This window comes from Zophobas morio, unplaced genomic scaffold, assembly GCF_036711695.1.
Source record: "Zophobas morio isolate AGI-343-1 ecotype UQ-CSIRO unplaced genomic scaffold, CSIRO_AGI_Zmor_V1 ptg000016l, whole genome shotgun sequence".
Classification (NCBI taxonomy): Eukaryota; Metazoa; Arthropoda; class Insecta; order Coleoptera; family Tenebrionidae; genus Zophobas; species Zophobas morio.
In genome coordinates this window covers 3088682-3108826 of record NW_026972121.1, presented here as the reverse complement: position 1 = coordinate 3108826, position 20145 = coordinate 3088682, and the positions used below count along the sequence as shown (strand labels likewise).

At 30.3% G+C, this 20145-nt stretch overlaps 2 protein-coding genes across 10 annotated transcripts in view; one reads left to right on the top strand and one right to left on the bottom strand.

Moving 5' to 3' along the window:
- The window catches only part of LOC135129552 (protein lap4-like), an 89497-nt gene extending 72037 nt beyond the window's left edge, over positions 1-17460 (top strand). For 5 of the 9 annotated variants that reach the window (XM_064056723.1, XM_064056724.1, XM_064056721.1 and 2 more), the window contains 6 exons: positions 5225-5665; positions 11038-11140; positions 11192-11342; positions 11400-11682; positions 11923-12144; positions 16914-17460. In XM_064056723.1, coding sequence (XP_063912793.1) covers positions 5225-5665; positions 11038-11140; positions 11192-11342; positions 11400-11682; positions 11923-12144; positions 16914-17147 — 1434 coding nt within the window. In that variant the 3' untranslated portion in view covers positions 17148-17460. Of the gene's footprint in view, positions 1-5224; positions 5666-11037; positions 11141-11191; positions 11343-11399; positions 11683-11922; positions 12194-16913 lie in introns of all 9 variants that reach the window. The other 4 variants (XM_064056722.1, XM_064056726.1, XM_064056725.1 and 1 more) reach the window with 4 other exon arrangements.
- LOC135129554 (33 kDa inner dynein arm light chain, axonemal) lies at positions 16959-18589 on the bottom strand. Its single transcript, XM_064056731.1, has one exon. It carries the CDS (start codon positions 18217-18219, stop codon positions 17464-17466), a length of 756 nt encoding a protein of 251 aa, XP_063912801.1. The 5' UTR covers positions 18220-18589; the 3' UTR covers positions 16959-17463.
- Positions 18590-20145: the final 1556 nt, after the last annotated feature.

Genomic DNA, 20145 nt, shown 5'->3' with positions numbered 1-20145 from the left:
TTGGAATTTTCGATTTCTCATATCTCAATTTTCCAATTTTAAAAATTTTTCGATTTTTCGATTTTTAAGTTTTCGCTATCTCAATTTTGGGAATTTTTCAATTTCTATATTTTTCAGATTTTCGATATTTTCATTTTCCCGATTTTGTAATTTTCATTTTCTTGATTTTATATCACAATTTTTCATTTTTCCATTACCTTTATTTTTTCAATGTTTCTTTGGATTTTATAATTTTTTGTTTATTCAATTTTTTACATTTTCAATCTTTGATTTTTTAAGTTCTTGATTTCCAATTTTTTTATATTTCGAAGCTTTCATTTTCTACTTTTTCAGTTTTACAATTTTTCTATTTTATAATTTTTCGATTTTGTTTATTCGAAAAGTTAAAAACTCGAAAAAATGAAAAATTGAAACAATGAAAAACTAAAAAAAGAGAAACTTACAAATCTAAAAAAAATGAATGAATAGAATGGGAAAGAAGAAAAATCATTCGAATTGAAAAATTGGAAAATCCAAAAGTTGTAAAATCGAAAAATTATAGAATCTTGAAAATTGTAAAGTCCAAAAACTGTGACATTCAAACACCGAAAAATTGAAAAATTCCAAAAACGAAAACTGAAAAAGTGAACAACTTTAAAAATTATAATCATTAGGAGTGTTACATAATTAAAATGAAAACTAGAAAAACTGCAAATGAAAAATTAAAAAGACGGAAAATTGAAACCGGAAAATTGAAAAAATAAAGAAAATTAAAAATCCACACGAAAAATTGCAAATCGAAAAATTGACGAAATTAAAAACTGAAAACTCGTGAAATTTGCAAACTCTAAAATTTGAAACATCTAAAAGTTGGAAAATCAAAACTGAAAAATCGAGAAATCAAAAATTTTCAAAACTGAAAAGTCGACAGATTGAAAAATCGAAATTTTGGAAAATCGACAAACCGAGGAATTCAAACTGAAAAAAGATCGAGAATTCAAGATGTCGAAAAATCTAAATATCTAAAATTTTATAAATAGAAAAATTACAATAACAAAAAATTTAACATTAAAAAAAACACAAAATCAAAAAGTCGAAAAATCGAGAAATTGAGAAATGGAAAAATGAAAATTTAGAAAAACCAAAGATTGAAAAGCATAAAAAAAATTAAAATCGGGAAATCGGAACGTAAAAAAAATAAAATCGAAAAATTTAAAAATTTTAAATTTAAAAATTCGAAAACTTGAAAAACCGAAAAACTGAAGAAATGAAAAACTAAAAAATCGACAAATTGAAAAATCTCATAACTGAAAAGTCGAAAAATTGAAAAACCCAAAAATCGATTTCCGGTAAGTCGAAAAATCAAAATTTAAAAAGTTGAAAAATGAAAATATCAAAAAACTGAAAAATATAGACATTCTCAAAATTGAAATGTTGAAAAATTGAGAAATCGAAAACTTGAAAAAAAGAACGAAAAGTAAAAACATTTTAAAATCGAAAAAACGAAAAATCGAGATGTAAGAAATCGAAAATTCTAAAATCGAAAAATTGCAATACACGTTGAAAAGGTTAAAATCGGGAGATCGAAGCATAACAAAACATAAAATCGAAAAATGGAGAATTTTAAAAATCTAAAAACTTGAAGAAATAAAAAATTGAAAAATGGAAAAGCCGAGAAATCGAAATTAAAAAATTGAGACATCAAAAGATCCGTGAAATGGAGAAATCGAAAAACCGGAAAATTTTAAACTGAAATACATATTTAAACTTAAAAAAAAACGATAAATCAAAATATACAAAATTCGAAAAATCAGAAATTTTAAAAATCGAAAGATCGAGAAATCGATATATCAAAAAAGTGAAAAATTTTAAATTAAAAAATTGAAGATATGTATTGAAAAATCCCAAAATTGCAACAACGAAAACTTGAGAAATCGAAAAACTGAAAAATCGATAAATTGGAAAGAGGAAAAATCGAAAAATCAAAGAATTGATTAATAGAGAAATTGAGAAATGTAAAAATGAAAATTTTTTTTAAATTGCAAAAATTGTAAAATTGAAATATCGAAAAAGTAAGTAAACTAAAAATCGAGAAATCAAGAAATCGAAAACTTGTAATTCAATTTTGTTTTATTTTTCCACAAAAATTTCGATGTCGAAGATAAAAATTCAACACGGATTCATAGACCATAGGTACACTGTTACTTTTTTTTAATTTATATAACATTTATTTGACAAAATTGTAGAACTGAAGAAACGAAAAATAGAAACATTGAAAAACTATAAATCGAGAAAAAATTAATGAATCAAAGAACGAATTAAATCGAAAAATATTCGTAAAGTCCAAAAACTAACATTCAAAGATCGAAAAATTAAAAAAATCCAAAAACGAAAAATTTCAAATTGAGAAAAAGAAAAAATATAAAAACTCGTTCCTCGCGCGTTAAAATATCTCGATTGATTATTAATCACCTTTATTAACAAACTTGTTCGTTAAATAGCTATTAATTTACCTGATCTTATTTTCAATTCCAATGAAAACCCCTTCTTTAAAAATTGCACATTTTAAAAAAATATATCGGTTACGTTACGGTCTGCGCCCCCCCACATCGCGGGGTCTGCGGGGGTGCTATGTACGCCACTGCATTTATTTGTTATAATTGAAACAATGAAGAACGTTTATTGTTATTATTTTACTGTTTATTTTTATTTTTTTTTTATACATGAAAGTGTATTCTATATTTAAATGTGATCTATTTTTTTTCTTACAATTTTATGTTAATTTTTATAAAGAACAATGTATAGGACTTTGTTATTTTTCCAATAAAAATATTTATTAAAAATATTGTTTTCTACCTATTGTTACAATTACTATGTACTTATAGATTACTATTTTTTACTAAATATGGGTATTCATTAAAACGTTCCATCGCCAGTTAGGTCAACCAGACACTCTAGCATTTCTACTGAACATCTATTATTTTTACTAAACACAGCACAATTAAATACTTGCACATTGTACTGGTCAGGTTTTATTTTAACACTTACAATTTCTACTGAACAAACTTATTAATGTACGTAATAAACTATTTAAGTTACCGAAAAAAAATGCATTTTATACTTATCATTTAATTACAAGCCAAAAAAAAATTGCACCTTTTTTTCGTTTTTTCCGATCCATCACTGCCATTCCACAAAATAGCATCTGTTAACATTGATATTGAAATTTATGATATATTAAAGTAAGGATAGAGCTGAATGTCTGTATTTTTTATAATCCTCAGTCTTTGTCACTTTAGCCGGAATTGAATTCAAACTAAAATAAAAATCTTGGTAAAATCGCTATCAAAATCAATTTAAGTGCGACTCCTAATCTTCCCTGTCGAGACCAATGAAGTACAATGTGTAGAACAACTGAAAGTGATTCGATTTTCGTTTTTTTTTTTTAACTGCATTACGACGGATGGTGTTATGATATGGCAACACTGCAAGTATGTTCATAACGCTAGAGAGCTGAAGCATGGATCCTAGTTGTCCTAGTTGTTAAAGCATGGTGCATGCTGTTCTACTGAAAAAAAGCGAAATCTACCGTACTTTTTTCTATTTCCAGAATCAGAAAAGGAGTGCCCCATAACAAAAAATGTCAAATGAGATATTACTTTAACAGTACGTAATAAACAATTAGAATTTACTAACACAGAACTGACAAAAAAAAACTTAAAATACAAAAAGCGTCAGTTCTGTTTGGTGAATTCCCCATTTTAATATCTAAATTTTTGTTAAATATAAGTGTAAAGAAACGCAAAAAATTATTCAAGAAAAACGTGGTGCTCATATTATAATAAGTAGCATTTTAAGCGTATAACTGATAAGCGAATTTAACAATAACACGTTTGATGTATGTGTTCAGTCGCTTTGTTTTTCAATTGTTACTGTATGAAATTGTAATTCGTCATATCAAAATGTACCAATTTATCAAGTGTGTCTCTGGTCCTTACGTAATTTCAGTTTTTAACTCTTCTGTAGCTCGATACGGTATGCATAGAGGTAAAGTTTCGTGTTGTGCCGTCTTGTACCTGATGAATAAAAACGGTTTCATGTAGAGGTTCTAGAATTTTCTGAGACAATTACTAGCGACTGCGCCACTTACGGTCTTCCGCTCGCACAAACACTTCATTTCTCGTCCTCGTCTCGTGCGTGTTCAAACCACAAGAGAGAAAAAGTCCGAAGCAATAGAAAGGCCTTCCGAGAAGTAGTAGTGTCGGGTTTCAGAAGATTTTAATGCGTGTTCTTTGTCAAAATGCCTTACGAAACGTCATGTGTTTCTATGTTGTGCGCTTAACTGTGAGGTTATGTTCACTTCACTCGTTGTTCTATGTTCACTTCGTGGTTATTTTCTAGATTGTTTGAATGTTGACTCGACCTGCCAAAACCCGTGGGTGTTAATTTGATATTTAACAAGAATTGTGTGCCACTATCTACCGGGAGGACATTTTAGTTCTGATTTTTCGTTAGTGTAAGCTCCTACCATGTACCACAGTACAAAATCCGTCGTTTTTCACATTCCTGTCTCTTGTTTTTGGTGATTTTCGTGCATTTTCTGCGTAGGGGCTGTACAAATTCAAAAAAACGACCTTATTTTTCAGTATTTGTCATAGTTTAAGGGTATGAAAGCCGCCATCTTGGAAATTCAGTATTTCTGTAAGTGTTTGGCTTAATTTAATCAACTCAGATATAATCTACTTAATTTACATAATATTCATGCTGTTAATTCAATATTAATGTACTACATGAATGTTGTGTGTATCACATTGTTACTTAGATTAATCTCAGTGTTACTGTAAGGTAAGGGGTCGCACAAATTTTGAATCTCGTAGTTTCCAGTGTCAGTTACTTAAACCGGGCATTGTTTTCACGTTCACGACATTTGTCACCCCTCCCGTACGTAACATCCGACGAAACGCTAACTCAGTCAGTGTTACTAATTCATCCACTTCGTTAGTCCGGACTTGTGTACAATTTTATGTTGTTGTTGATTGTCCAACCGTAGTTACATAGATTTTATATTGTTGTTATGACTTGGTACATATGTCTATTTATTTATGTCAGGTTTTTGACAGCATAAAAATATTTATTAATGTGATTTTCAATGGCAAATATATTTTTGGTATAACGTGCTTTTGTTTTCCTGTCCTGGCGCGCCGCTTCTAATCGCTCCTCCCACTAATCGCTCCTCCTTCAACAGGCCGCCAAATCGTCGACGTTGCCAAAGACAAACAAACCGCGAACCGACCCCCGCCCCGCCCATCCCGTTCCCAACTCCGCCCCCACCCCGCCTTCCACGCCCACGCTGGGAAACTCCCGCTTCTTCCCGCCGGTGAGTGACACTCTAGAGGAGGTGTCGCACAGCATCGAGAACCTGGTCATACCGCCCCCGGTGGGCTACTCGGAGACGGACTCGCACGCGGTGGACGAGTTTGACTTCGACGACGAGGTGGAAGTGCCGCCGATGCTGCCCACCACGCCCAAACCTTCGCTCGAATTAATCAAACAAAACAATTCGCAGTCGCTCGAGTTTCTACTGAGCGACTTCCAACCCGTGCCGGCACCCAGACCCCACTCTTTAATCCTGACCAATAAGCACGTGCGGTTTTCAGATAGTGAGCAGCTGATTGGGTGGAGTCAGGTAAAGTTTTGTGTTGTGCCGTCTTGTAACTGATGAGTGAAAAAGGTTCCGTGTTTTTCGTAGAGGTTGTAGATTTTTTTTACTAATGACTTAGCCACTTTTGGAATTACGGTCGCGCGATTTTTTTGTTTTATGTTTTTATTGTGTAGTAATCGAGTTCGTCGGGTGACTTGCCACTCGCATGTTTTCTCGACGTTTCATAACCTCAAAAGTAGTCTGTCTGGGGCCAAAATCTTCGAAACTAATGGATCGATAGTTCTCAGATTTTGTATGTACATTATGAATATTATGTAGATGGTAAAACGCCAACCAAAATTTGGCTAAACATCCCCACCACTAATGGGATGATGTGATCTCCAAAATTTGCTTTAATATATTTTTTAAATTTCTTTTGATTTCATAATTTTTCTTTTATTCAATTTTTCAAAATTTCAATGTTTGATTTTTCAATTCCTCGATTTTTAAGTTTTAAATTTGCAGTTTTTGGATTTCCAGGTATCCTATTTTCCGATTTCTTTAATTTTCAATTTTTCGATTTTTAAGTTTCTCGATTTTTCATTTTTCGATTTCTGAATTTTTCGGTTCTTCAATTGTTCCATTTCTAGATTTTCAATGTTTAGATATTTAAAAAAAAAAATCATTTTTTCGATTTTAGTTTTTTATTTTTGATTTTTCAGTTTTACAATTTTGCAAGTTTCCCATTTTTTAATTCGAAAAGTTATTTCAAAAATTGCAAAAGCTGTAACACGGAAAGATTGAAAAATTGCAAATCAAAAATTGAAGAAATGGAAAATTGAAACCCGAAAAACTGCAAATCTGAAAATTGAAAAATTAAAAAATCCAAAAATTGAAAAATTCGCACTGAAAAAAAGAAAATAAAAAACCGAAACGAAAATTACAAATTATAAAATTGCTGAAATGAAGAATTGAAAAATCCAAACATTGAAAAATCACATTGAAAAACCGAGAAAATGAAGAAAATTATTAAAAGCCGAAACCAAAAACTGAAAAATTAAAAATCGAAAAACTGAAGACCGAATAAATGAAAAAAAAAAGTTTTAAAATCCGATAATTGAAACCTGGAAAAATTCCAAGATCGTAAAATTGAAAAAACGAAAAATTAAAAAATTTGAAATTGAAAAATTGAAGAAATAAAGACATCAAAAAACCGAAACGAAAAATTGTTAATTGAAAAATCCAAACATTGAAAAATTTCATATTCAAAAAGAGAAAAATTATAAAATCAGAACATTGGAAAACCGAAAAATGAAGAAATGAAGAAAATACAAAGTCGAGACGAAAAATTGAAAACTCGTGAAATTGTAAATCAAAAAATTGAAACATTCAAAAGTTGTAAAATCAAAAACTGAAAAATTGAAAAAAAATTAAAACTCCTGAAATTGCAAATCAAAAAATTGCAATATTTCTAAAAACGGTAACTCCCAAAAGTAGTAAAATCGAAACACCGAAAAATTTTTAAAATGAAGAAACGAAAAAGTGAAAAAAAAATTGAAATTAAAAAAAAATTATAAAATCTGAACATTGAAAAACCCAAAATTTGTAAAAATAAAGAAAATAAAAATCGATAAATATGAAAAATTGAAGAATCGAAAAATTGAAAAACTGCTAATCGAAAAATTGAAAAATTCAAAAATCAAAAAATTTCGCACTGAAAAAAAAAGAAAAATTACAAAATCACAACATTCAAAAACCAAAAAATTGTAAAAATAAAGAAAATAAAAATAAAAAAATATAGACAGTGACAAACCGAAACAGTGAGGAAATGAAGAAAGTAAAAAGCTCAAATGAAAAATTGCAAATCCAAAATTCGAAGAATCGAAAAAATTTAAAAATTTCCCACTGAAAAACAAGAAAAATTATAAAATCGCAACATTCAAAACCAAAAAACTGATGAAATAAAGAAAATAAACAGTCTAAACGAAAAATTGACAAACTGCTCATCGAAGAATTGAAAAATCCAAAAATCAAAAAATTTCGCACTGAAAAAAAAAAGAAAAATATAAAATCACAACATTCAAAAACCAAACAATTGTAAAAATAAAGAAAATAAAATAGAAAAATATAAACATTGAAAAACCGAAAAACTGAGGAAATGGAGAAAATAAAAAGCTCAAATGAAAAATTGCAAATCGAAAATTCGAAGAAATGAAAAATTGGAAAACTGCTAATCGAACAATTGAAAAATCCAAAAATTAAAAAATTTCGCACTGAAAAAAAGAAAAATTACAAAATCACAACATTCAAAAACGGAAAAACTGAGGAAATGAAGAAAATAAAAAGCCTAAACGCAAAATTGACAAACTGCTAATCGAAAAATTGAAAAATCCAAAAATTAAAAAAATTCGCACTAAAAAAAGAAAAATTATAAAAACACAACATTCAAAACCCAAAAATTTGTAAAAATAAAGAAAATAAAAATCGAAAAATATAAACATTGAAGAACCGAAAAACTGAGGAAATAAAAAAAAATAAAAAGCCCAAACGAAAAATTGCACGTCGAAAATTCGAAGAAATGAAAAATTATAAAATCACAACATTCAAAAACCAAAAAATTGTAAAAATAAAGAAAACAAAAATAGAAAAACCGAAAAACTGAGGAAATGAAGAAAATAAAAAACTCAAATCAAAAATTGCAAATTGAAAATTCGCAGAAATGAAAAATTGAAAAACTGCTAATCGAACAATTGAAACATCCAAAATTAAAAAAATTTCGCACTGAAAAAAAAGAAAATTTACAAAATCACAACATTGAAGAACGGAAAAACTGAGGAAATAAAGAAAATAAAAAGCCTAAACGCAAAATTGACAAACTGCTCATCGAAAAATTGAAAAATCCAAAAATTAAAAAAAATCGCACTGAAAAACAAGAAAAATTATAAAATCACAACATTCAAAAACCAAAAATTTGTAGAAATAAAGAAAACAATAATAGAAAAATATATATGTACATTGAAAAACCGGAAGACTATGGAAATGAAGAAAATAAAAAGCTCAAATGAAAAACTGCAAATCGAAAATTCGAAGAAATGAAAAATTGAAAAACTGCTAATCGAACAATTGAAAAATCCAAAAATTAAAAAAAATTCGCACTGAAAAAAAAAGAAAAACTACAAAATCACAACATTCGAAAATCAAAAAATTGTAAAAATAAAGGAAATACAAATCGAAAAATCTAAACATTGAAAAACTGATAATCGAAAAATTGAAAAATCCAAAAATCAAAAAATTTCGCACTGAAAAATAAGAAAAATTATAAAATCACAACATTCAAAAACCAAAAATTGTGAAAATAAAGAAAATAAAAATCGAAAAATATAAAGATTGAAGAACCGAAAAACTGAGGAAATAAAAAAAAAATAAAAAATCCAAAAATCCAAAAATTTTGCACTGAAAAAAAAAAGAAAAATGATAAAATCACAACATTAAAAAACCAAAAAATTGTAAAAATAAAGAAAACAAAAATAAAAAAATGTGAACATTGAAAAGCCGAAAAACTGAGGAAATGAAGAAAATAAAAAGCTCAAATGAAAAATTGCAAATCGAAAATTCGAAGAAATGAAAAATTGAAAAACTGCTAATCGAACAATTGAAAAATCCAAAAATTAAAAAAATTCGCACTGAAAAAAAGAAAAATTACAAAATCACAACATTCAAAAACCAAAAAATTGTAAAAATAAAGAAAATTAAAATAGAAAAAACATAAACATCGAAAAACAGGAACTAAAGAAAATAAAAAGACCAAATGAAAAATTGAAAAATTACTAATCGAAAAATTATAAATTCACATTCAAAAATCGAAAAATTGAAAAAAATAAAAAAACAAAAACCGAAACGAAAATTTGCAAATTATAAAATTGTTGAAATAAAGAATAGAAAATCGATAAATTGGAAACTACTGAAAATTGCAGATCGAAAAATCCAAACATTGACAAATATCACATTGAAAATCCAAAAAACTGAAGAAATGAAAAATTAAAAATAATTATTTTACATTTAAAATGAAAACTAGAAAAATTGCAAATCAAAAAATTGCAAAATCTAAAAACGGAAACTCCTAAATTTTTAAAATGAGGAAACGAAAAATTGAAAAAAAATTGAAATTAAAAAAAGAATTATAAAATCTACATATTGAAAAATCGAAAAATTGTGAAACTAGAGAAAATAAAAACCGGATACGAGAAACTGCAAATCGAAATTTTGAAGAAATGAAAAATTGAAGAATCGAAAAAATGAAAAATCCAAAAATCAAAAAATTTCGCACTGAAAAAAAGAAAAATTATAAAATCACAATATTCAAAAACCGAAAAACTGAGGAAATAAAGAAAATACAAAGCCAAATCGGAAAATTGAAAAGGCCAAAAATTAAAAAAAATCGCACTGAAAAAAAAATTATAAAACCAAAAATTTGTAAAAATAAAGAAAATAAAAATCGAAAAATATAAACATTGAAGAACCGAAAAACTGAGGAAAAAAAATAAAAAGCCCAAACAAAAAATTGCACATCGAAAATTCGAAGAAATGAAAAATTGAAGAATCGAAAAAATGAAAAATCCAAAAATCAAAAAATTTCGCACTGAAAAAAAGAAAAATTAAAATAGAAAAAACATAAAATCGAAAATTCGAAGAAATGAAAAAATTGAAGAATCGAAAAATTGAAAAATTACTAATCGAAAAATTAAAAATCCAAAAATAAAAAAAAATCGCACTGAAAAAAAAAGAAAAACCATAAAGTCACAACATTCAAAAACCGAAACATTGTAAAAATAAAGAAAATAAAAAACCTAAACGAAGAATGTAAATCGAAAATTCGAAGAAATGAAAAATTGAAGAATCGAAAAATAAAGTTTTAAAATTCAACAATTGAAAAGTGGAAAAACTCTAAAATCTCAAATTTCAAAATTGAAAAAGTGAAAAAAAAATTAAATTATAATTATTATTGCACGTTTAAAATGAAAACTAGAAAAATTGCAAATCAAATATTCATAAATCGGAAAACTGAAAAAATTTTAAATGGAAAAATTAAAAATCAAAAATTGTAAATCGAAAAATCCAAACAATGCAAAATTTCACAATGAAAAAAATAACAATTGAAGAGACGAAAAATTCCAAAACTGGTTTTTACTTTATAGGGTGTACAAGAAAACAAAAATAAAAAAAAATTCAAAGAGCGGGATTTGTTGCGTTGTCCGTCAGGGGCGAGGGAAGTTCTGTCAAAATAACCGTCGACCAATTTTCATTTGGTGAAAATGTTGCTTGTAAAAATTAGCACACTCAGTATACTCAGTATTTGCAAATTTGTGTGTTTTTACCAAATTAAGAGTTTTTTTTATTACTTTAATTTACGTTTGTAGCCCCCACAATCTCCGAAAAGTGGGGCCCCGAAATCGTCAGTCAGCGACCGAAAGAAGTTCTTCGAAACGGCGATGGAGGAAAGCCAAAAAACCCCAAAACCAGGTAACCCCCTAACCCATACATCACCATATACTCATTTCTATTCCCCCCCAGAAAAAGTGTTCAGTTATCTCAGCACCGACGAACTCGAAAAACTCAAAGCCGAAGAAGAACGAAAAATCGCGAACCTTTCGGCCGCCGACATCAACATGTTGCACCCTCAGGACCACTCAGACACCGAATCCGTCGACTCGCAACTCACCGGGTATTTACTACGAGAAAATCTTGTACGCACCGTGCGATAAACCACTTTTTGCTGCAGTTCCTTCAGCCACGGCATAGGCGTGGTCCGAACCGCCAAGGCCGAGCGCCGCCTCAAGGACAAGCTGCGCGAGGAAGGACTCCTCACCGACGAGGACGACATGCCGCTGTCGCCGGCCGAGGAAAGGGCCATAAGGGCCGAGAAACGGGCGGCGTGGCGCGCCGCTCGCCTCAAGTCGCTCGAACAGGACGCCATCCAAGCCCAGATGGTGATCAAGTCCATGACGGACATGGTGGGGACGGGCGATCCCACGCCCACCATCATCGAAACGCCCAAAGAGGAGGTGAGTGCGACGGCATGGAAGGGTGTTTCTGTGGCCTTCTGGGTGGGTTCGTGTCACTAATTCCGATTTAGTTGGCCCTGTGGGTTGCGCGCCTTACGTGGTGGGTAGTAGAAGCTTCATTAATTCGATTAACAAAGTGAGCAGATGCGCGCGCAACCCGCGGGGTTACTTAAGTCGCGTTTATCCGAAAAGTGTGTGTAACTAACCCAACTAACCCGACTGGATTCGGTACATGTCCAGGGCTACGGTACTAACAGCATTGCATGTGTTCAGCTGAGGCCCTCTAGTGCCGATTTCCCCAAGTTGGCTGTGCGCAGTAAACCGGGAAATACGACCGTCAGGGAAAGCGAGAAGGTGCTAGGAGAGACGATAACCCAACGTACTGAAGAATATATCGATGACGTAACGGGAGAGAAACGCGTCAGGACTGTTGAATATGTAGAGAAGCTGATTGAAAGAGAGGTATAAGAGAAACACCCACTCCATCTTCAGCATGATACACTCACACCTGGTTAGTTTTAACACTTTTCTTCTAGCACTGGCTTGCGCTGTTTGCCTTAAGGAAAAAGAAGTGATTTTACTGTGCCAACAAGCGACTCTTGACTTTCTTATTCTTTTTTGTATTCTTTCTGCTTGTGGTGAATATAGTTTCTGTTTTCTTTGGACTGTATTCTAAAAAGGGTCGATATTTTCATGTTTCGTTTAGGCGATAATGCTTGAACAACCTCTTGGTAAAGATCCCCGCTAAATGCCAGGATGTTTTTAGATAAAAGCATTGTTTAAGTATATTATAGTTGGACAACCTACAGTGAGCCAACGTATTAGGTTTATTTTTCTCTACATCAGATGGCGCCATCAAACAAACACCCTTCACTCTGCTCTTATACGAGGAGTTATCCATAAATTCATAATTAACATTGTTCCGTAAACAGTAATGTGTATAAACATATATGTACAAAATATGAAAATATACTTGACATAAAAAATATGAAGCAACGCGTTGTAACGTGATACGAAAGAATTGTATTTAAATGAATTTGAAGCCTATTTTTATTTGACTATATCTGAAGACTGACAGAAACTTTCCAAGGGTTTTTAAACTAGTATAATTGTTTAGTTTTACAAGATTAAAGTAAAACAAGATTTTAAGTAAAATTTAGATTCGTGGTGTTACAAAAATATTAACACAAAATGAAAATATATACCTATTCAAAGTAAATAACAAAATGACATAAACTTTCGGCGTTAACATTACAAATAATTACAAGACAGAAAAAAACGCATTAAGAGGCATGTTTGTAATATCGAGTTGTTAAAGGCTGCTTTGAAGGCTGTTTATTTTTATGAAAAACAATTGCTGCTATCCGACGTTTTGGTAGATTTTGTTTCAAAAATACGAGATAACTAATTGTTCTTCTAAAATTTAAAAAGGATACGCCGTTCTGCTGTAATAAAATCTAGAATAAAGTCAAAAAAATCACACCAATATTACATCTGATTTTGGACTTACAACGAATAGGTGAATAAAGTTCTTGAACATCTTCACGATTTAATACATAATGTTCCCGAATGTCAAAATTTACATTTCAAATTGTATTATCAAATGGTAAAACACTCACCAAAATTTGTCACGAACAATGAAATGACGCAATCTCCAAATTTTACAATAGTAGATCCCCCTTTACGGTTTATGCATCCGTGTCGAGTTTTCACCTTAGACGTCAAGATTTTTGGAAAAGAAAAACAACATTTTCCAATTTATAATGTTATTTAAATTTTAAAAAGTAGCATAGTCCTGATCTTGTGATTTTTCAATTTTAAATGTCTCAATTTTTCAATATTTCAATTTTGGGGTTTCCGATTCTTCCATTCTTCAAATTTTCTATTTCTCGATTTTTTTATTTTTCGATTTCTCAATCTTTCGATGTTTCAATGATACGATTTCTCAATTTTTGTCCTCTTCAATTTGACGGTTTTTAAATATTTCGAGTTTAAAATTTTTCAAATTTTCACGTTTCTAAATTTTCAGTTTCCCGATTTCTAAAGTATTTTTTTTATTTGTCCATTTCTGGACTTCCTGAAGTTTCGACTTTTCACATCTTCAATTTTTCGATTTCTCAATTTTCCAATATTTCAATTTTTCGACTTTTCGATTTTTGAATTGATGGATTTTTTTTGATTTCTCGATTTTTTACTTTTTGGATTTTCAGTTTATTGTAAACTTTAGATTTTTCAATTCTGCGACTGTTTAATGCTTCGATTTCTCAATTTTTCAACTTTTCGATGTTTTAATATTTCATTTTTTAAAATTCTAGGTTTTTCGATATCTCGAGTTTTCAATTCTTCTATATTTCAATTTTTCGATTTTTTGAATTTTAATTTTCGATTTTCCAGTTTTTCTTTTTTAAAATTTTTCGATTATTCAATTTCTCGATCCTCCGATTTTTCGATTTCTCGAAGTCTCAGTTTTTGAATTTTTCAGTGTGCCGATTTTTCAATTTTTCAGATTGAATTGGATTTCTCGGTTCTTCAATTTTGCGATATTTTAATTATCCAATGTTTTATATTTTAGATTTTTCGATTTCTTGATTTTTTGACTTTTCAGTTCTTCAGTATTTAAATTTTTCAAATTTTTGCGTTTAATCTTCAGTTTTCTGATTTCTCAATTAATCTATTTTTGATTTTCCCACTTCTCAAAGTTTCGATTTTTCAATTCTTCGATTTTTCGACTTCGCTTTATTGGTTTTTCGATTTCTCAATTTTTGGATATTTCTTTCAGTTTTGATATTTTTCAATACTTCGATTCTTTGATTTTTCGACTTCTAGATTTTTCTATTTTTCATTTTTGGATTTTCAGTTTTTTGTTTTTTATACTTTGGATTTTTCAATTTTTCGATTGTTTTATATTTCAAATTCTCAATTTTTCAACTTTTCCTTATTTTAATTTTTAAATTTCTAAATTTTTCGGTCGAGTTTCCAGTTCTATATTTGAATTGTTCAAATTTCCGAATTTTTAAATTTTTTGAGATCTCAATTTATTGAGATTCGGATGTTTCGATGTTTTGATTATTCAATCTCTCGCTTTATCAATTTTTTTATTTTTCGATTTCTCGATGTCTCAATTTTTGAATTTTACAATGTTTCGATTTTTCGATTTGTTGGTTTTTCGTTTTTTTGCTTTTCGGTTTCTCGATTTTTCCATGTTTCGTTTTTGATTTATCCGATTTTTCAATTTTCCAATTTTTTAAATTTTCGACTTCTCGATTCGTTGATTTTTCAGTGTTTCGCTTTTTAAATTTTAGATTTTCGAATTTTTATTTTTTTGATTTTTCAGTTTTAGGATATTTTAACTTTTCTATGTTTTAAATTTTACATTTTTCGATTTTTCAGTTCTTCAATATTTTTTTATTTTTCGAATTTTGACGTTTCTGAATTTTTAGTTTTCGGATTTCTCCATTAATCTATTTTTTTATATTCCCATTTCTCCACTTCTTAAAGTTTCTTCAAATTTTCGATTATCCAGGTTTTTGATTTTTCAATTTTTCGATTTTTTAAGATTACGATTTTTCGATTTTGCTTTTTTAGATTTTCGGTTTCTCAATTTTCCAATTTTTTTATTTCTCAATTTTTTGAATATTTCTTTCAGTTATGAGATTTTTCAATATTTCAATTTTTCGACTTTTCGATTTTTGAATTGATGGATTTTTTTGATTTCTCGATTTTTTACTTTTTGGATTTTCAGTTTATTGTAAACTTTAGATTTTTCAATTCTGCGAATGTTTAATGCTTCGATTTCTCAATTTTTCAACTTTTCGATGTTTTAATATTTAATTTTTTTAAATTCTAGGTTTCTCGAGATCTCGAGTTTTCAATTCTTCTATATTTCAATTTTTCGATTATTCAATTTTTTAATTTCTCAATTTATCGAATTCAGATGTTTCGTTGTTTTGATTGTTCAATTTCTCGATCCTCCGATTTTTCGATTTCTCGAAGTCTCAGTTTTTGAATTTTTCGATTTCTCGAAGTCTCAGTTTTAGAATTTTTCGATGTTTCGATTTTTGGATTTCTCGGTTTTTCGATTTTTTTTCTTTTGAGCTTTTCAATTTCTGGATTTTCGAATTTTTCATTGTGCCGATTTTTCAATTTTTCAAATTGAATTGGATTTTTCGATTTTTTGACTTTTCAGTTCTTCAGTATTTAAATTTTTCAATGTTTCAAATTTTTGCGTTAAATTTTCAGTTTTCTGATTTCTCAATTAATCTATTTTTGATTTTTCGACTTCGCTTTATTGGTTTTTCGATTTCTCAACTTTTGGATATTTCTTTCAGTTTTGATATTTTTCAATACTTCGATTCTTTGATTTTTCGACTTCAAGATTTTTCAATTTTTTGATTGTTTTATATTTCAAATTCCCAATTTTTCAACTTTTCCATATTTTAATTTTTAAATTTCTAGATTTTTCGGTCGAGTTTCCAGTTCTATATTTGAATTGTTCAAATTTCCGAATTTTTAAATTTTTTGAGATCTCAATTTATTGAGATTCGGATGTTTCGATGTTTTGATTATTCAATCTCTCGCTTTATCAATTTTTTGATTTTTCGATTTCTCGATGTCTCAATTTTTGAATTTTACAATGTTTCGATTTTTCGATTTGTTGGTTTTTCGATTTTTTGCTTTTCGGTTTCTCGATTTTTCGATGTTTCGTTTTTTGATTTATTTGATTTTTCAATTTTCCAATTTTTTAAATTTTCGACTTCTCGATTCGTTGATTTTTCAGTGTTTCGCTTTTTAAATTTTAGATTTTCGAATTTTTATTTTTTTGATTTTTCAGTTTTAGAATATTTTAACTTTTCAATGTTTTAAATTTTAGATTTTTAGATTTTTCAGTTCTTCAATATTTTTTTATTTTTCAAATTTTGACGTTTCTGAATTTTTTGAATATTTCTTTCAGTTAGGAGATTTTTTTTTCGACTTTTCGATTTTTGAATTGATGTATTTTTTTGATTTCTCAACTATAATATACTTAAACAATGATAAAAGTGAGCCATGAAAATTTTTCTGAAAACGTCCTGAACAGTTTGTAGATAATGCTTACACACAACACCGACTAGTGCCGATACGTCCCTGTTCGACGTTTACCGACCGCCGAACTTCCATAAACATGAAAATATGTACCCTGGCCGTCTCTGTTCTCCCGATAAACCCGTTCTGATTGTTTTCTAAAACCTTAGGTAGAGACTCTTCAAGAAAAAATCATATCCTTAGAATTAACCAAGCCCGAGGACCTCATTCCGGACTCACCAATCAACGGCAGCATCGCCTCTAAAGACGACCAATCCGAAGAGAAATCCGCTTCCGAACCTCCCACTCCTACAACAGGAGATGAGAAGCCGTTCGACGAAGACGTCGCTTCAGGAAATAACAAAAAGAAAAAACGGAAACGTTCGAAAAAAGGCAAACATTAGCGAGTTTTGTTACTAGTGACATCACATGTTTCTACAGGGTGGATGGGTTTTTTATATTTTATAATAGTAAGATTATAAATTATTGTTATCACTGTACAAAGTATTTAATTTTAACTATTTGTTTAGTATTACGTGTAATCATTTCCAGAGCTTAAGTTAACACAAATATTTTATTTCTTGTGGTGGTTATCTCAAGTATTTTATACCGAATCGGGTGGCCCGAGACTCACCCGACTATGTATGTACTAATGTGCTTTGGAATGGATTTTAAATTTTAATAACGATAAAAGTTTTAATAAAAACATTAAAATAGTGACTACTTTTTCGGCGCGATGATTCCTTCCAGCTGGGCCTTTAGTTGTTGGTTCGTCTTCATCAAGAACGCGATTTCTTCCGTGTGCTTCCTCTCCTCCGCCAACCTCGTCTCCGCCGCCCTCCTGTCCGCCTGCTCCGCCCTCTGCTTCAAATCGATTATCTGATGCTCAAGCTCCATCTTCTCGTTCTTCAACTCTTCCACGCTTTGCTGCAAATCCGACTTTCCTTGCTCCGCTTGAAGAGCCTTCCTCATTCCGAACGCAATACTGCTACAATACAGCGCCTGATACGCCTCTATGGTCATCCTCATTTCGTCCCGCACCCTCAGGAGCAGCAACCCCCGTTCGGCGCAGTTTATCGTCACTTGTCTGATGATTTCGTCGAAACACTGGGTGTATAATTCGCGACGGACTGGGCAAATACCGGTTTCGCGGGCTTGTTGCTGCTGCAAGCGCATGTCTAGTTGTTCTTGGAGGTTGATGACGTCGAGACGTGTGGCGGGGGTGGTGGAGACGTTTTGGCGCCACATCTGCCCTTCTTCCTCCCATTCTTTGGGTGGGAGGATGGTGTTGAGGATTTCTTCGGTTTCGCGACGAGCGTCCGTGAGGATGGCGGTGGACCTGGGGCGGGGGTGCCCTTCTTCGTGGAGTTTGTCTTTGGAGACGGCTGGGACCTTTTTTTCTTCATGTTTGGTTACTAGGATGGGGTTGTCGTATTTGACGAGGGTGGTGCTGAGGGGCACGATTCGTTCGGCCATGGTGTCAAGTTGAAGGATATGTCAAACTGGATTGAAACCATGGCAACGTTGGGGGTGGAAGAGTAATCCGGTAGAGGGAGTAGAGGTTATTTTAACGGAATGAGTGTCAAGAAAATTTGAATATCCGCCACTGGTCACATGATTGCGCATACGTTTTGGTATTCCGGTAAAACATTGAAGGAAATTTTGTGTTGTGTTGGTAGCAATGCTAGTGAGCTAAATGTTGACAACTTAACATGAAAAAATTACAAATATTAAATCACTAGGTACTGTGTTATCAGAATCGAGCGAGTCTGTTGGCAGTACGTTCTAAACAAAAATGTGAACTTTTTTTGGTTGTTTTGTTACCAAACTTGCTAAGATAGACTGATTTTGGTAAATGATGTATAGTCAAAGAAAATAAAGGGTGGGTGGGCGGGGCTAGCACTTGCTAAGATGACAAAAAAAGGTTAGAAAGATCTAAGGCAATCTACCTTAATTAATTTAGAGTTATTTTCCACGACCGCACCAAATTTTAAATTCATAATTTTTTGGCAAAATGAGATCTTTAGAATTATTATTAAATTACAAAAACGTGGAATAAAATTTAAAATGTCAACAAATCATCAATCTTGACATTCTTGAGCACGCGGTACTAAAACTACTGAAAATTTTGACGCAAATGATATTTATTGAGTAATCAATGCTTTTGATTGGTGCGTCAGTTTTAATTATTATTGTTCAAGAAAGTTTGGTTATGGTTGATAAAATTTTAATAACAAGCAGCGACAAATTTTACATTTCGCTGTCAACAGTGTTAATCTTGACATTAGGGTGGAGGAGGAGCATCAAAATTCAGTGATACCAATTATAGAAACAATACTTGTTCAATAGAGATTTTATCGTATTTGGAAATATCAATTTGACAATCAGTTACGCCAACATAAAATTTTAAAGGTGACCAACTTAACCCCAAAAATTACTGGAAATATTACCGAATTCAGGCAACCAGTAAATCAATATTTTAATGTATTGATATTTTGCTTAACTTCTGTAAATTATAACGTCAAATTAACGACTACCAAAAAAAAAAAAAGATAAATTTGAATTTAGCATTAAGTCAAGAAAACAACATTTTCCAATTTGGAATTTGAGCAGCAAGTTGACAAAATTATGGCAAGCGAAAATGAGATCCTTCGAATACCTAATTATTAAATTACAAAGACTCAACAATTAATCTTGACAGCTGACAACCAAAACATGACACCAATTTCCAAAAAAAATCCAGGATTGCCAACATATTGTGATAACCCATACTTCCCGCCTTTGAATTGACCTTGAAAAGTTTGAAAGGCCCGCGAAAAAGTCAAAATTTGGCCAAATATTTGCATATCACAAATTTAATAAAAACAAAGCAAAATCTGAATTAAAGTAACTGGATGCAAATACACAAGTTATTACGGTTATTATTGACAATCAAAATATCGAAAAATCGAAATCTCGATAAATCGAGAAATCAAAAAACTGAGAAACCGAAATAGACCAAAATAAAAATTGAAAAACTGATAAATCAAAAACCTGAACAATCAAATCTCGATAAATCGGGAATGAAAAATTAACAAGTCGAAACATTGAAAAACAGAACATCTAAAACCAGGAAGTCGAAAAATCGAAAGATTAAGAAATATTAAAAAATCGAAAGATTAAGAAATATTGAAAAATTAAAATATCAAAACATTGAAAAATCTAAAATTTAAAAATCCGAAAATTGAAAAATCGAAAAAGTAAAAAGGTAGACACGTCGAAAAATCCAGAAGTCAAAAATAGAAGAGCCGAACAATTGAAATACTGAAAAATCCTAAAACTGAAATATCTAAAAACTGAAAAATCGAAAAATCAAAAAAGTGAAGTCGAAAAATAGAAACCTTAAAAATCGAAAAATTGAAA

Coding starts and splice junctions, on each gene's coding strand:
- LOC135129554 (XM_064056731.1), bottom strand. CDS start 18,219: ATGGCCGAACGAATCGTGCCCCTCAGCACCACCCTCGTCAAATACGAC.